This window comes from Cynoglossus semilaevis, chromosome 18 (assembly GCF_000523025.1).
Source record: "Cynoglossus semilaevis isolate Cse_v1.0 chromosome 18, Cse_v1.0, whole genome shotgun sequence".
NCBI classification, from domain to species: Eukaryota; Metazoa; Chordata; class Actinopteri; order Pleuronectiformes; family Cynoglossidae; genus Cynoglossus; species Cynoglossus semilaevis.
Window position 1 is genome coordinate 11,196,579 of NC_024324.1, and position 17,884 is coordinate 11,214,462.

At 40.5% G+C, this 17,884-nt stretch overlaps 2 protein-coding genes across 5 annotated transcripts in view; one reads left to right on the forward strand and one right to left on the reverse strand.

Moving 5' to 3' along the window:
* The window catches only part of runx1t1 (RUNX1 partner transcriptional co-repressor 1), a 249,532-nt gene continuing 231,648 nt past the window's right edge, over positions 1–17,884 (forward strand). The window contains exons 1-4 of one of the 4 annotated variants that reach the window (XM_025065045.1): positions 1–30; positions 599–1,238; positions 1,853–1,902; positions 3,449–3,569. The gene's annotated coding sequence lies outside the window, so the exon portion shown is untranslated. Of the gene's footprint in view, positions 31–598; positions 2,742–3,448; positions 3,570–17,884 lie in introns of all 4 variants that reach the window. The other 3 variants (XM_025065047.1, XM_017041194.2, XM_025065046.1) reach the window with 3 other exon arrangements.
* trib1 (tribbles pseudokinase 1) overlaps positions 10,282–17,884 on the reverse strand; it is an 18,396-nt gene continuing 10,793 nt past the window's right edge. The window contains exons 2-3 of the mRNA XM_008331763.3: positions 17,002–17,294; positions 10,282–12,732 (exon numbers count right to left, since the gene is read on the reverse strand). Of these exons, the coding sequence (XP_008329985.1) occupies positions 12,258–12,732; positions 17,002–17,294 (768 nt within the window). The 3' untranslated portion in view covers positions 10,282–12,257. The remainder of the gene's footprint in view (positions 12,733–17,001; positions 17,295–17,884) is intronic.

Sequence of the window (17,884 nt, forward strand, 5' to 3'; positions counted from 1 at the left end):
CACGAAGCTGCAGGAGTCAGGTCGGAACAGGTGTGACCCAGAGACAAGTGGATTCTCAGAATCTCAGAGGGGGGGCTGTCTGGTTGTGACATGAAACTCTTATTTCACCTCCTGATCCTCCTGCTTGGCTCATAAAAGGGATGTAGGATAGAAAAGACAATGGCAGAGATGAAGAGATGACAGGAAAATACTCAAAAATGACACGTTTAGGTTAAAGAATGTTTTTTTTAATATGATAAAACAGTGTGCAGTCTTTGAAAAGTAATTTCTTTTTAGGTTTTGTTGCTGCCCCAGGTCGAAGTTATCCAGTAAGGGGCAGTATGTGTCTGTAGTATTTCTTATGTGTACCTGGCTGGTCTAAGATAGTAAATGTATTATTTTTACAACAATGTGGAAACAGAAATCTTAGCACATGGACCAGAGCATTCGAACTGTATTTACGTATAGCTCCCCCTGCAGTGGACGAGGGGCACAGGCCTTTAGTTTCATGTGGACGAGGGGCACAGGCCTTTAGTTTTTTTATTTTTATCACAAGGAAGTATTAAGATGTATCCAGAAAGCTTCTGATCTTTATCTTATTTCACTTTGAGTGTTCTAGGTGGAGCTCAAAGCATTCCAAGCGAACGCAGGTAAAACCATGGCCAACTCTGTTCAGGAAATATTTGGATTGTTTTTGAAGAAACACTTTGAAGTCCAGCGATCCTGTCCTGAAAAACAACGGAGGAGATAAGATTTCAGAGATGGAGGAAGAAAAGAAGAGCAAAGAGAAGACTGATGGAGGCAGTGTAAGATGACACAGAGCTGGTTGATGTCACAATAAAGGAGTTGAGGTGGGGAAGGAGCAGCTGATCTGCTGATGGTGAAGGTTAAGAGTTTCCTAGTGATCTGTTACTCATTTGATCTGTTCGTGGCTGTCACTTTTCCTTCACGTTCCTTCTCTGTCAGCTCAAAAACTGACAAAGACAGAGAGAGAGACAAAAATTTCAAACACAATAGTAACACAACGATTAGATTAATAAACGTCTTAACCTTTAGGTTCCTGCACTCTGTGAAGTTCAGCCCAGAAGATAAGGAGAACATTTCGATAATGGTTCTGTGAGCCCTGCGACGTGCTGCCAGGCTTTCCAGTGTAAATGTAATTACGGGATGACAGCGGGCTGAAGCCCTCACAAAGGCCGGATAATCAAAGGCGGCCAGCGCATGCAGCCCGTGACCAGTAGAGGCAGTGACGCTGAAAGGTAATTAAAGGCTCCCACAGAGTGAGGCCATGCAAAAATGCTCTCTGCATTTCCTCCAACGCACTTTCTCGTATATTTCTCCTTTTGGTTCCTGCCTTTCATTTCCTTTCACGGACTCTGGTTTTTGTCATTTACCTCTTCTTCAAAACTTGGCTGCCTTCTCCTTCCTAACTCGTGTCTTGCTTCTCCTCCTCTTTGTCTGTCATTCCTGCAGAGCTGTGTGTGTGTTCTTGTCTCCTCCCCATCCATCAACTCAGGAACAGTAGCTGCCTTTGGACTTGCAGTACTTTCAACTGTCTAGACTATAGTTGCAATGTGATATCTGCAGAAGAGTGTGGGTTTGATTGTGTTCACCTTAAACTGTTATTTTTATGGCACAAAACCTAGGTATTCACATCTGTGTCGTGGGCTCAAAAGAAACTGTTGTGTTGTTTTTATATGGAAAATCACGGTATGGGTCCAGCTCTGTTTTAAAAGTATGCTGAGGTTTAATATTCGTTGCCATGTGTGCTGTGAAGTATGAAGTATGAGCTGACCTCCAGCCAATCCTTTGTACTTTGCTAAATAATGAAAGATTAACTCCCTCTCACTGCTCTCTTGTTCATAACCCACAGGGAGCTCACCCTTAACGGAGAGAATTGTGCAGGAAAGGAAGGTTGTGTAAGTAAGTGGATTTATGACCTAATCTATTTGTCAAACGGTCATATTGGGCACAGTCCAGGCATCCTAAGTATCTACCCTGTTTTTAAAACATTAAAAAGATGCTAACATTCAGTAAAAGTCAGTAGAAGCCAGTGAGACTCAAAGGGAAACCACAGGCATCAGTGACAGATTAAACAAGAGTGTATTCAGCCTGTCAGGAATAAGTGTGTGTTTAATCCCTCATTGATCCCCTCTGAGGATCGATGATGTTCACTTCAATTAGTCAGAACCCACTTATCAGGTTGCTGTAAGAACATAAAGGCAATGCAGTTACTTAAAATTACTCCTAAAGAATTCTCCATTGCCACACTCTGTGTGTGGAATTTTTAAGAAGCTGTTGTTGGTTTTTATGCTTCATTATAAACAAAAAACAAACAATAAAATACAACGCACTCTTAGAGTTTCATTAGGCAGTGACGACTGAAAAAGCAGGATACCAGTGTGCTGTGAGCAATTATTTAATGCCAGTATTTAAGTTGAGGCGTTGTTACACTAAAATAAAAACAACTTACTGGACAAACATAGGTTTTGGATTTGAAACTGAACGTGTAAACAAATTGATTAATCGTATTTACACATTTTTACACACAAGACTGTTGACTGTTACACCAGTGACCCCTTGTGGCAGGGGTGAAACGGTGGAGACCGCTATTAATCAACCGACGTTAGGCCATCAGATTTAGCGGTACTGATTGGCTAAATTCCTGTTGCTGCGTTTCACTTGTCGGCAACAGGGCAGCAATTAGCTACGCTGCTGCACGGACTTGGCGCTGTTTTTAGCACAATGGAAGCTCCGAAGAGGTAAGGAACGGGATATGTCACACTAAATGATTATTTTTTCATTTAAATGTTTTACTAAAATTCAAAATACCACAGGGTAGCGCACGAGCGTCATTTATCGGTTAGCCGCCGCTGACTTGGTGTTAATTGTCAAGCACAAAATACAATTGAATGGCGCCAACAAAGAACTAAAACAAACGGAATTAATGTGCGAGATATTCTGAGTACAGTATCATTAGAGTCCATGGTAACTGTTTTAAGAAATGTTTTGAAATAATTTTATTTTCAATTAGCAAAAAGCTAACAGAACTTCTTCTGTTAGCTTTAAGAGTTTCAAAATTTAAGTCAAATGTGAGCAATGTAGGTAGGAAACGTAACAAACAACAATAATATAAGACTGAGCAGCTATAAGAAAATGTATCAAAGTAAAAACAATCCACATGATAATGCAGAAAAAAAGTACAGTAAAGTTGAAAACAAGTCAAGCTAACAAGTGAAGAGACGCTTGTAGCTGTATAAACTTCCGGTTTGTTATCTCACTTCCTGGTCCATGAAGACAATGGAAAAAACAATGTTGATACAGTACCAGGAATGTTTTTTCAAACATGTTGACTAAACCTATTTATGGTTTTCATAGGTCAAAATGCAGAGAAAAATATAAAGTTCATCAACGCAAATATAGCCAAAAGAATCAATTTCCAATTGTAATTAAAAAAAAATATTTCTAGATCATCTGGGACGTGACGATAAAACCACTGCTTCAAATTATAATCCCTGTCGGAGCCTGTCAGAGTGAACCAGTATGATGAGAAATCTTCAAAACCAAGATGGCTGGCTGTCACATAAAGGGTGAGTAACAACTGATTTATTTTTTTTAACTGTGGTAACAAGAGTGTAACGTGTGCCTTTTTAATTCGGTTTTAATAGTGTCTATGTGTTTTCAAAGAATGTGATTGATTTTCTGTGTATGTGTATAGTAGTAGTAGTAGTATAGTATGTATGTTGAATGAGTAAAAGTATCAGCAGAAGTACATAAATGGCATATTGCATGTGTAAACTAACACTCTAATATAGGACTAATAATAAACCAGGCTACTTTTTAAATGTGCAGGCTATAATGATCCAAAAAAAAAATGAAAATGTTAATTGTTATGTTTACTTATACAAATTGAATATATGGTTTCTTTACATTATATGTTGGGATACTGTACTTATTTGGCACAATATGACTGCCAGTAATCCGTTAGTCTGCCACTGTTGGATCGCAATCTCCTTATTGTACACCCCTGAAATGAACACACAATGTTTTTGTATGTTTTTGAAATGTACAATACTACCTGCTGTGTCTATCCAATGTCCAGTATGATGATGTATAAGGTTATTAGCCAGTTGGCCAATCTGTGGAATAGGAAACAACACAAAACTCTGTGAAAGGCTGCAGTCATAGTCATTGTGATGCGTTGTGTCAATCCCAGAGAAAATCCCTTTAACGTTGCAGTGATGGTTTAATTTTTGAATCAACCTCTTTGGAACATACACAGTAGTTCCCCTGCCATCAGATAATGAAACTGCTAAGCTACTGTTTTTAAATTAGGATTTGGGATTTAGAGGCTTAATTTGTGTGATGGGATACAAATATACAAGATTTAACTCTAAATGATTTGGTAATAAAATGGTCATGCCATTTGTTCGGTGCCTGTGATGTCAGTGTGGTAGAAGCTCAGTTGTAAAAATGTGTTGTCAAGGATGAAATGTAGGATATTCCTGTATCTGTTTCATTATAGAGATGATATGTGAGCATGTACTGTATGTGGGATGGTAATCACAGCAGATAGATACTGCAGTAATTATAGAAGGGCAGATTTTAAAAGCCTTAGGCCATTATCATCATTTCATTTGGATATAACTGAGATCTGAGAAATCAGTTCAGGACAGAGATGCTGGTTAAAAGTCTACATATAATGAACCACATCAGATGGTTAGATTGTCAATATTTGTTATTATGTTGTTCTCTTGCTTGTTTTCACTCTCACTAACTGAGCTGCGTCTCTGAAAAAATAATTGCTTCTGTGGACAGATGTAAGATTTAACAAAACAATTAAAATATTGTCTGCAGTTTGAGATAAAGCTACATGATGAGGTTGGCGATGATGATGAAGTCTTTTTCTCTGATTTTGACTTTTCTTGGATGTCGTTTAAAATGTAGATAATAATATTGCTGCCATGAAAGTTTGGGGAATAAGTCTTACTGTTGATTAAGATATGGTGCACTGCAATTTATTATGAGTCATCATTTGAAGAAAAAAAAAACCCAGTGGTGTAGTGCAGAGGTCTGTTACGCTGCTTCGTGTCCCCTGGGGGTGTGTACAGGTACTCCAAGCAGGCTGTAGAAATTATGGTTTATTTATTTTTACATAAACACATGAAAACTAATTATATGCATGTTTAAAATAAAACATACACAAAAATACAAATGTGTATTATCAGAATAGTGTTGTATTGAATGTCAAGTATAATTATACTTGACGCTATATATTTATGTATAGTTTCAAATATAATGCAATTTCATAAAATATACCTTTGACTTTGACTATTTTGGGGGTCCTTTGCATGAAAATGAATTTACACCAATCCTGTTCTCACGTGTATTGTTCAGATTTCATTGGACAAAGAAACTCATTAAGCCTTAAGAACGATCAGATCACTGCTCCTTTTCACTCGGCATCTTATTTTTTATCACCCAGTTCAAGTCCACATGATCGCGTAACTTTATTTTCGTCTGATCGTAGTAATAAATGTTTTCTCCAAATGATATAATCCGACATAAAGAAGGAAAACACTGCCGCCTTGTGGTCACATTTTGTCTAACCTAAAACCTGTGAATACGATTAACTTAAACTTCGTTGTAGATTTCTCGTATTTTGTCTTCAGTTTATCAATGAGATTGATTTAATAGTATTGTCTAGACCGGAGTTAATACCTTATATTTTTTTTTAATCTTGTGGAAAATCATCCTGATCTGGCAGCAACTTTAATCAATGAAACTACACCCCTGGCATCAAATCAATGTGGTTTAATTCTGGACAGAAAATGTGAAAGTGTGTTTATGTTCTGTTTTTAATTCAGAAAGATAAAGTCTAAAATTGAGAAGCCTGAGGAGTCACAATGAGAGAAGATTCTCGCTGTAGGTCAATGACAGGTGCCTTGTTTATCAGTTGAATGTCAGATAACAGTCGGTGTGGGCGAAAAAAACTGAAATTGCTTGATTTGTTTTGTGTTTTTTGTGCTTCACTCAACCCATGATAAACAAACTGTGTAAATCAGAGGACCTGCAGCTTCCTCTGTGTGCGTCACTAGCAGCCCTGGTGATAACAGAGAGGCCCCGGGGCCACTTTGCTTGAAATAACCTCATCAGAGAATTACTCTTCATCCCTCTCCTGTCGCTGCATGAGAGGCTGTTGACCCAGACAACACTCCAGACTCCAATCTACCTCCAACAGTCGACGAGACTGACAGGAAAAAACATGAAACCTGAAGCTGTTTCATTTTCGTTTGGCCGGATCTGTTCACGTACGGCGTGCAGGAGTTTCAGTTTAATGGCTTGTTGTGACAAATGATCTAATTATGGCTTGAAACAAAGATATCACAGCAGTGTACTCCACTGTTTCCTGCGTGTACATAAGTAGATAAGTCAGGTTTGTCTGTAAGGACAAGAACACTTCTGCATTCCTGTGGTTCAGTTATGATGTTGATGATAACGACCTTGATTGTCTGCACAGAGTTGTACAAACATGCAACCAGATGCAGTCAACAACAAACAACTGTAACTCCTTTACAACAGATTAGAAATGAAAAATGGCAGCTTTAGATTTATGTCCAGCTCATAATCTAACACTAAGTCAGATGTATGTGTAGTTTTTTAAATTATAATAATCCATATTAAATTACCAATAACTTAATAGTAGAGCTGTAGCTGTGTTTAATTAACAGATATTAAAACAAGTCAATAGTTGAAGGTCTCTGTTGTAATATGATCCCAAAAACAAAACAAAATTTAAAAGGATGTCCATGCAGTCTTCTCTGCTATTAATGCGTGTATAATCAGGGTATTTAATTGTATTGTCAGTTAATACAAGTCATATATAGCTTATATTCCCAGTGCCAAGTATTGCTGTACCTTTTACAATTTTAATTACAAAATTTATATTTAAAGACAGTGTAACAACTACTTTTTTAGCCAGTTTTTTAAATTTTAATGCCAAAATTGTATTTTCTTTGGCATAAAGTTAAAAACAGCATTTTTAGTTTTTAAATGTTAAATACTTAAAACTTTAAACAATTTCTGCACGTGTTAAAATACATAAAATAGTTCACAAGTAAGAAAAACAAGGAAAATGTACAGTAGTTAAAAAAGTAATTAACGAGCAGCAGTTCTGTATTTGTCCACCAGATGGCGCCAGACGTCACTTCATCTCTGAGTTCCAATGAATTCCAGGTATGGCTGTGTGATGTGCGACAACAGTAGAAAATACCAGACTAATTACAAGCGCTCAGTCTCCGGTGAACTATGATCGGCGTCGGTGCTCAGATTCCCCGGGGGATTTGTGTTATGAAATAAATCAGGTCAAAGAGTTGTTCAAACACAACGAGCTCTTTCCATTGCATCAGTGCGGCACTCAAACGTGCCAGAGAGTTCCAGGAAGAAGCTCCAAACCAAACATCATCACAGAGGGAAAAAAAACCCAAGCAGGTGTCAGATCTGTCAGGTCTCACATCTGCTTCTTCACTTCCCTGTTTCGTGAACGTGTGGAGTAGAAATTTGGTTGGTTTAGAAAAACAGAAACACACGTCAAAAAAGTTTGAATTTTAATCAGTAACATACTGTACACAGTGTATTTTTAAAAGGTGGTGAGTTCACTGGGGATCAAGGAAATTCCTTGTGACGTGATGGAGGCTGCGTCATGAGGAAGTTTTTGTGCTGTGACTGTGAAGCCCTAATGAGCCCAGATTACAAAGAATAAAGGTTTGTACCTGTGGGCAAGAGACACAGTGATCTCAGCCAGACAACCACACAATACAGCAGAGATTATCCCTTAACATCCAACCTCAATTCACTAAATAACTAGCACTTTCAGAGAACATGGGCCTGAGGGAACAGGAGGGACCATTATGTAAGATTGGTGTCGTAAACAGCTAACTTTCCCCAGTCAGAAACTACAAGCACAAGTTAAATGTTATATCAATAAAAAGGCGGTTGACTTATTTCAGACTTGTATTTCCTCGCCCTACCTGAAGTTAAAATTAGGGTAAGCAAGATTTTTCGGCAACAAATGAACAAAGCATAAAGTAAAGTAGTAAATTACTCATCAGCAGGTATAATACTGTCACTGCAGCGTATTGGGTGCTAACCTGCTTTTAAAAACCCAAAGAAGAAAAAAGAGCAAAGAGAGTTATCAGGGTTAGTTTAGCTAAGCCTAACCTCACCCTATTTTGTCTATGTTAAAGTAGGAAATGATTTGATGAATTAGCAGAATATAAATGCTAGGTTTTCAATCTGGTGGATATTGTCTAAAGGTTTAGGGCAGAATATAAATGCTATCTGGTGGATATTGTCTAAAGGTTTAGGCTAAAAGGTTGTTTTTTACAGTTGCTTACCTAGTACCACCTGCAGGAAGGAGAGCAACATGTTTGATGGGTATATAGAAATAACTATACTATATACTGCACCTGGAAATAAGTTATTTTATTGATTGACTTATCAGTTTAAGGTTATTTTGTGCAAAACATAAAAAAGTACTTTTTGTAGAAAGATATTTCCCCTTGCAGTACAAATTATTTTAAAGTATTTTTGTTTGTTGTCTTGTTAAATGGAAAGGTTTACATAAAAAGATTTCTATTTGTTTGGCAAGTATGTGAGCTCAGTGTTGGCTGTTGACTAAAAGTGGCAGGCAAATGTATTTGTTTCCACGTGGGCCATGAGATTGCCCATATATGGTTATGGGGTAGCTGCTAGCACTATGTTGTGTCACCATTAGAAATATGTCATAAATATGTGGCGTCATAATTTCAAAGCAAGATAAAAACCCTTTAACTATTTCTGTCTGATGAGAAATGTTCTCTGTATGAGTCTATACAGTTGATGCCTTTGACTCATTGACCTCAGTGTTAATGCTGATGCTCTGACCTGGTTTCAACACTGCTCTGTTTTTCCTTTCAAGGTCTTTATGTTGATATCAAAGCTTAGAACTTTGTTGGTGCAAAAGGGTGTATAAATAACAAAAGGCAACAAATAAATATATTTTATATATACTGTATATATATTTCAGTAAGCTAAACACAGTACTCTGTACTGCATCTATCAGTTTATGTCTGTGATAAGATGAAATCCTGGTCTGGGTGTAGGTTGTCTGAATCTCTGCAAATATGAACTGGGAAATGGCCTAGAAACGTTCCAAGGCTTAACAAAACAGATGATGAGTAGATGGACCTCAGTGTATGACGACAAACATACACCTATTTACACAACGTATTTACACAACAAAACCTCAGTGACACACACACGGTTTTGTGAGCACTTCACATAGCCATAGTGCTATACCTCACCTAATTATTCTTCATTTTCACCCCATCTTTACTCCAACTTTAATATACATCTTAAACCTTAAAATCATATGAAAAACATCCCCAGACGTATAACCACACCAGGAACACACACACACACACACACACTCTTCCATTAGCCTAAGCTTGAAACTCCACTTATTATTAACCCAATTCCTGGGCCCCTGTAGTCATCAGTGATCTTGGCGTGTTAGGCAATCCTCAGTTTGGCTGCTTCCCAGCATCTGAGGCACCCCAGCTACCCTGCTGATACTTAATCTGACTCTTGTGCTCCCATTCTCTCTCCCCTTTCTCTCTCTCTCTCTCTCTCTCACACACACACACACACACACAAACAAAAATATATGGGCATGCAGGCAGGTATGCGCATGTACTCACGCACGCACGGTGCTTATGCAAGCCCTGCCCAGCCATGCCTGGGGTAGTCAAAACACACCAAGGGTGAAAACATGCCAAGCACTTACAGGTCAAACAGTGAGTCACGAAAATACCTGCACTTAGAGGTTTTAGTTTGGAGAACATTTTTTGAATTTGTTGTCGTTCTCCCCGTAAGGTGGGAAAAAAAACCTGACAAAAATGGGTTTTCTCTTGTGTGTTTCATGAATTGTTACCGACCCATTATTGACAGTTGTGTGTTTGAGGGGGTAAATGTTACATTACCCAAAGGTCAGAGGAGAGTAAATGGTTTCATGCAGCAACAGGGACTAGAGGAGTCGTTTTTTTCCCCCCACTTGCGAGGTCAAGGCGGTGAGGAAAATGAGAAAGTGATGAAGAGTGGAGTGGGGAGAATTCTTGCAGGGAAACCTTTCAGGCATGCAGTGGAGCTGTATAATATGCAGGTGTTTGCTAGAGGTGGTGTGTGTGAGTGTGTTTTGGGGGAGGGAGGGGGGTACTGAGATAGAAAAAGGAAGGGAAAGACAAGTAATGATTTAAGAAAAAATCTGTATGAAAATGAAAAAATGTGAACTTTATTTAACACGCATATTTCAAATATACAGTACATATTTACAGCCTTTTATACAGTTGATACATCTCTGTGTGTTACCTGTCAGGACCAGTGAAAGCCTCTAGGTTCCGTCACAAATATATACTTCACAGTGCAATATCAAATTTGTGCACCCGCGTCATGTCACTCTGTGTGTGTGAGCTAAAGAAAACTCCTGAAGCTCTTAAATTACATTTCTGTGGGAAGAAGAGAAACTGTCATAACGTCTACCACTTGAACAACACATTAAATACACAGTGCAGATGCACCAGATGTAGTACCGTTGTCAAACTGACTCTACCAGATTAAAACAAATAGGAGAACCTACGTACAGTAGCCCAAGTGGCTCAATGTCACTGAAACACATGTCACTAACTGTGATTATAGTCTCCAGGGATCCATAGCTTTCAGCTGAAGGGAAAAAATAGGAACAAAAAGGGAACAGAGGGGTGAAAACAGTACCATTAAAGAGGTGAAAGAGTCGGAACAGATTCTTCCTGCCGAGGTCAGAACCATTCTCTGCAGACACGCTCGAGTGTTGAGTCATCATCAGACAACCGACATCAAACACCGCCTGACTCTGACTGATTCAGAGCTACTCCATTTATGAAACACAGTGATAGGCTCAGCACAGCCAGGCTTTGTTAACGCAACACAGATGAACACTTTTACAACAGGACAGACCCAAATTATATAAACAAAGTCTATTTCATGTTTTTTATCTGTATTTTCACTTCTGTAATGCAGTGGTTCCATAACTTCCTGCAGTGTCTCCCCTTTGTAAATGGAACTATTGTCCCTGCGTTAAACATCGCAGCTTTTGTTGCCTAAAAACCTCTAAAACAGTGTAATTCCAATAAAAATGCTATGCTAAATTCACAAGGAGAGATTAGAAATCGGTGTGATTTCCCAATTCATGACTATAGGAAACAAAAAACATTTTAAATTGATATTAATGTTCTTGCTCTCTATTGCTTGCAATAGCTTTGTGCCCCCCACTTTGGGAACCACTGGTTTATTGTCAAATTGTCTTTTTACAACATAGCTGCTCCACTATTTATTTTTAACCCTGATGTTAAGCTAAGCTCTGTGTAGTTAATCACACTGCCTGCCAGCGAAAAATGATAAAAAGCATCTCTTCGCTGTGAATAAACGCTTTTTGTCTGGAAGCAACCGTTACGTTTAATCGTTCAGCATGATTCAGGCCCTCTGGTTTTGTCTAACCGTTGGCCTAGTCGAATGTATGTGTGATAATGTCACTGTGGCAGTAACGCCCTGTCTAACTTCTGTGTCTGGTGTGAGATTTGTAAAACGCTCTCTGTTTGCTATGGGGTTGCCAGATTGGCAGTCAGACACTTCTGGTAGAGTCTCGCTGAGTGTGACACGTGAGTCCTGCGCTAAGGCTTCTTTTCTCACTTCGTGTCACTGCCTGCTGTGAGACGTCGAGGCCGTGCTCCTGCCTTTCTCGGACTGGTGGGTGAGTCAGCCTGCAGAGCCTCAGGCCTGGTCAGAGTGTGAGGAACAACATCCTGATCTGACCGCCTTGCCTTCAGAATTCATCTGATACTTTCTGCAGTCTTATGAGTCCATTGGTGACCTCGATTAGCCTTGGGTGAAATCTTCATGACTCACCCATTTTAGTCCACAGAAAATATTTAAAATCCTCACATTTTCATTTAGCACCAAATAGTTTAAAAAAAACACACATACAGGAACAGAATGAGTGATCAACGTGAACAATGCCCTTAGCAGGTAACACAAATACTACGACAAAATACAGTACAGTAAGTTTTTTGTAGAAAGCTTAAGGGTGTATATACACACACACACATAACTGTAGACAAAAGTGCCAGGGTAAAAACAAAAAATAATGGATCCATGTTAAAAAGGTCTGTTTGGTCCCTCAGCCTGACCAAGCTGAAACAAATCGGTCAACAAAACAGGTTATCATCCTCTTCCACGTCAAAGGATGGCACCATTTGTTCTGCTGAGCTGACTTCCTGTTCACCTGGTGTCACTTCCTGCGATGACGGTGCCTGGTGGAACCATGGATGAGCCAGCAGCTCAGTGGCTGTGAGTCTTTCAGAGGGTTCTTTCCTCAGAAGGCTCTGCAGCAGACACTTGGCCTTAGGCGACAAGCCCTCTGGCAAACAGCATTGGCCTCGGCGGATTTTAGAAAACAACGTAGCTGGGTCTGGGTCGTGGAACGGGTAGCGACCAACCAGCATAGTGTACAGCATGACCCCCAGGCTCCACATGTCAGCCATCTTTCCTGAATAAGGCGCAGAGCCGCTGAGGATTTCTGGGCTGACGTAAGCTGGGCACCCATGGGTGTCTGACATGGAGTCGTTGTTTGGGTTTTCCAGGACGCGGCAGTCCTCCAGGCTTTCAAGCCTCACATGTGTCCTGGAATGGAAAAGTGAAATAAGGTCAGGACATTTGGAGTGACCTTTAAAAACTACACTCAGATGTGTGTCTGTGTAGCTTTCTATCAGCTTCCTGTCCCCTCCCAACACCTTCTCGTCTCTTCAGCCTCAGCCTTAGTTTGACACAGAACAGCCCTGACTCAGTGCAGTGGGGGTGAGTTAAATTAGGATGTGTGTGCTGAGAGAGATGCCATGACAGTGACATCATCTATTATCTTGTACAGAAAGTAACTTTGCACATTAGAGTGAAACCTGAGAACATAATGTTCATAAGTACTCGCTCAAATCAGCGCTTCACAAAGAGAGTGGCTGAGAGATGAATGTCACGTTGTCAGGAATTATCTTCTTAAAGTTTCCACCAAAGTACATGATGTTCTACGTGCGTGTTTGTCGGAGACCTCGTTTTTTTTTATCACTGAAACATTTCATAGACTGACATCAACATGGAAAAATAAACCTTCTCATTACCCAAAAAAATAAATTCCAGGAATTTCCTGGAAAATAAACAACAAAAACCTTTTTTTATGCACCACCAGATTGATATAATGTGTTCTTCTGCTGAGATACTTGTATTTACTCCTGCTTTTACCCAGTAGTGGGCAGAAATACAATAAAATGATATGATACAACACATATGAATGGGTTAAGATTTTTATAAAAATAGATATTTAAAACTATATTACAGCGCCCCATTTAGGCCAGGAAGAGGAGCTGCACACTGTCTGTTTACAAATGACATAATACCAGAACTACTTTAATATGCAGAGAGACAAAGAAATGCAATAAATACACACACACGCACACACACACTTTTGAACTTTTGACCTGAAAACTCAACTTGGTGACCCTATTTGCACATTCTAAACATCTTCCTGGCACACACATGCTCATATAAACACATACATAAATATACAACCCCAGACCCTCCACCCGCTCCTCCTCCTCCAGCTCCTCTTCTCACACACAATGCTAAATTTAGCCATGTCAGCGTCAGGATGTCCATGTCGCCCAGCACCAGTCGAGCAGTTCTTATTGTGGGAGTCTATTTGCAGAAGACGACCCCCAACACTTTGATAAATAAATATAGATGAAAATAAATGTAGAAAATGACGACAAATATTTTTTTAATGATTATTAATTTTATCCAATAACGGGTGGCCAGTTTATTTAGTTAAAAACTAATTTGTATCTGCTGGGATTGGCTCTCGCAGTGACACACGCAGTGAGTCGGACACAGGCAGCAGAAGTGTGCTATTTTATCTCCCATTCACGGCAGGCTGACTCTGTTAGACACTCCATCGTCAAGACCGAGTGGCTGCAGAGAGAGAAACCCACAGCCCGAGAGAGGATGAAACAAGTGACGGCTACAAAAATCAAGATAGAAAGCAAGTGATATTTTGACACAAAGATTGCGGAGGAGATAAGTCGGGAGAGTTGAGAGAGAGAGAGAGAGGGGGAGAGAGAGAGAGAGAGGGGGAGAGAGAGAGAGAGAGGGGGAGAGAGAGAGAGAGAGGGGGAGAGAGAGAGAGAGAGGGGGAGAGAGAGAGAGAGAGGGGGAGAGAGAGAGAGAGAGGGGGAGAGAGAGAGAGAGAGGGGGAGAGAGAGAGAGAGAGGGGGAGAGAGAGAGAGAGAGATGAAGGCAGGAAAGGAGCAGAACAAAGAGAGAGCGTTAGAAGGGTGGAGAGAATGACTCATCCTTCTGTTGAGTACATATCTTTTCTCCTCCTCCTCTCGCTCCCTCTTCCTAGCGCTGAGGCTATCTGCACCTGGGTCCCACACTCGCGGCGCCAGCCATCCCATAATTACCCTCAAATGGCTGTTGCCACATCAATGACGCACAGGAAGGCTGGCCTGGCAGTGAAGCACTGCATGCTTCACAGGGCTAGTCACCTTCTCTAAACTGGCTTCATACTGTATGCTCTCTCTCTCTCTCTCTCTCTGTCTCTCTCTCTGTATGTGTGTGTGTGTGTGTGTGTGTACAGCTACAGGTACAGCATTTATCGAATTCTTGTGACTTTCTCCGTTATTTCCAGCCTGAGCTTTTCGTTGTTGAGTTGTTGTATCAGAGCTGCTCTTGTTGGCGTCTTGGAGATGCCTGCTTGAATGATTGGTTCTAGAGAACATGTGACCAAATAAAGGTAGACGTGCAGCAAGAAGCACTTGTGACCCCACAATAGATGATTAGCATATGAAATTTTGCAAAACTTTAAATGTTATGGCTCCATTTATCCCATCTAGAGACTGATGGAGTTAAATGTGTTGCTCTGGGATACAATCTTATTGTGCTGCACCATCGCAGTGTGGCCCAGATCTATATGTTATCTTTATTATAATGGCCTCAAAGTCTGGCTGTGCTTATAAATATTTAGGTCGCACACCACAATTTCAGATCGGTAAAGATCATTCTGTCTTGGCCATGGCATTGCCCAGTGTTTACTTGGGTAGTCTAAAGAAACAAAACAATTCCAGAAAAGGTTAAGAAAAGCTCCTGTTTGCAATTCAAATGTGGCCCACTTGTTGTGCGGCACACATTAATTTTCTGGAGAACTATTTGATTCTTATCATCTAACTTTGAAGCTTTGTTTACCCAATATATTTGAGTTTCTTACCCGCTGAGGGACAGTGATTTTATAAATGTCATCCCACAATTCCAGGGTCAAGTAGATCTCAGGGTGGCTCCACCAGCATGTGTGTTGCAGTGCCGTGAGCCAGTTAACTGTATAATGAACACAGCCATTCAAGCCTGCAGTCAACCACAGCTTTGCAGCTCAGAGAGCGTAGCTATCACATACACGCACTGGCACGCGAAAACTGAGTTATGCCCCCCCCCCCTCAGCTTTTTCCCCTCTGCACATATACACTGTGACTCATCTCTCTGCAGCTGTATAGCTATCACAGGGACATGACCAACTTCATCGTCTCTCACTGGCTGTCTGCACTCATTCATCCATCCTGACCTTCGACCTCGAGCTCAAGGCTGGAGAATGTTACTGTTGAAAAATCTCCATGTGAAAAAAAAAGGCCTTTGGAAAGTCGAGGGTGGGGTGGGATCGTCGGGAACTTACAGGAAAGAGAGTGACGCAAGGGCAAAGAGGCGACAAATAGTTTGGTAAGCAGAGGTCGTGTGTGTTTCTCAACAGAATAGTGTCAGTCAGTGATGCGGACAATGCGGGTGTGTGTTTGTGACAGTGTGTGTGTGTGGAAGCAAGTTCAAAGAGTAGTTCTGTGATCTCCTCGGATAAAAGTGAATAAGGCCTTGATGAAGGCCTCTGTTATTCTGATGCCTCGCCATTTTGTTATTTATAAATAAATTATGAGTGATAAATATATTATGATCACAGAAGGGGCCGATTGTCTCATTCAGGCTCGTCTCGCAGCCCGGCCAAAATACCACCTACTACATTCACACACTCACACACACACACACACACAAACAAAACCAACAATGCACATATTAAGGGACACATCCAGGGTGATAAAGGGAGACAGAAAAATGTTTCACTAAGCCATGCAGGCTGCCTCCACAAGTACAGAACCTCCTACTCTCTTTCTGCCCACGGTGGTATCTGCACACATGGCCTGTGTGTATCAGCTGCTGCCATGATTGCTGTGTTTCCTGGCACATCCCACCACTCTGTGTGTATTCATGTCTGACAGCTTCCAAATAAAGTTAAAAGTACAGTGTGTAGGATCTTCTAGTAGTGAAGTTTTCTTTAAAAGAATGTGATATTGACGAGTGGTACAGTTACAGAGGATGCAATGATTCTGGCACGTTTCCCTCCCCTGCAGGTGGTGCTATAAAATGCTGTTTGAATGCACTGAACCATTAGGTACAAGTGAGTTGAAATGGTAAATTAAAACTGGCTCATCGATCTGTGGCGCTGTACACTTCTGAGGATGCTGTTCACTATTTTCAATGCTCTGCAGCTCAGAATAAAATGTAATAGTAGTAGTATTTTTATATGCTACAATTGTGAATGTTCCCGTAGTGACCATATCCTGTATCTCCCACCTGCCATTACTTCTGCTTTTAGGGGTTTGCTAGCAATTCTGCATCCTTTTAATTGCATTGCTGCGTTGCTGAAATGTGGTTTTTGGCACATTTCCTTTTGGTATGTTATTGAATTTAATGATCCATAATTAGTGGTGTTTAACTACAGCTACTGTGTGATTAATCCGACTGAGGATTTGAACTGTTTAACATTTCTAGTATGAATACAACTGCAAAATTGCATTCTGAACATCTCACCTTTTCTCATCAGCGAACACAAACTTGCGAAGTTTCAGGTCGCCCAGCACGATGCCCGCCTGATGACAGTGTGTCACGGCCAGAGCCACCTGACGGAAGAACCTGCAGGCATGCTCCTCGTCCAGCCTGCGACAGCTCTTCACCAGAGTGTGCATGTCCCCAAAGTCTTTGTCCAGGAACACATAGGCCTTGCTTTCACCCAGAATTATGTCCCTGAGACCGGCCACATTTCTGTGGGCAGGCAGGATGCCGTAGGCTCTGATCTTTTCCTGGTAGGCTCCCATATTAAAAACCTGGGGGAGAGAGGAGGTAAAGGGAGAGGGGGGACAGAGATGGAAAATGGAAAGGGAATACAAGCAGAAGGGGGCAGAGAGTGAGAGTGAGTGAGAGGGAGGAGGAGGAGGGTCAGTGTTTTCTCATAATGATTATCTGTGGAAACAACCGTGCAAACGCTGGCAGCCAATTAAAAAGGGCGTTGGATCTGTGTTTGATTCCAACTCCGTGGTTTTGCCAGAGCACAGTAAATGAATCACCGATTTTATTAATTATCACTGGAGACGGCAGACTGCAAGTCAACGCTGCAAAAAAAACAAAAAACAAAAAAAAAAAAAACAGGGATGTGGAAAGGAGCAAGTTCCTCCACTTCCATCACCATAGTGTTTTTTATTCTTTTTCCACACGTGTATGTGTGTGAGTTTGTGTCATATTACAGTGACGTGTATGCAAATAAGCTGAGTTGACAAAGTGGAGCTGTTGAGTTTTCCTTCACGTTTTCAGATATATTTGAGGATTTCTATATATATATATATTTATATACTTAATATATATATATATATATATATATATATATATATATAGATTTTGTTGCGCGAAAAGGGAAGAC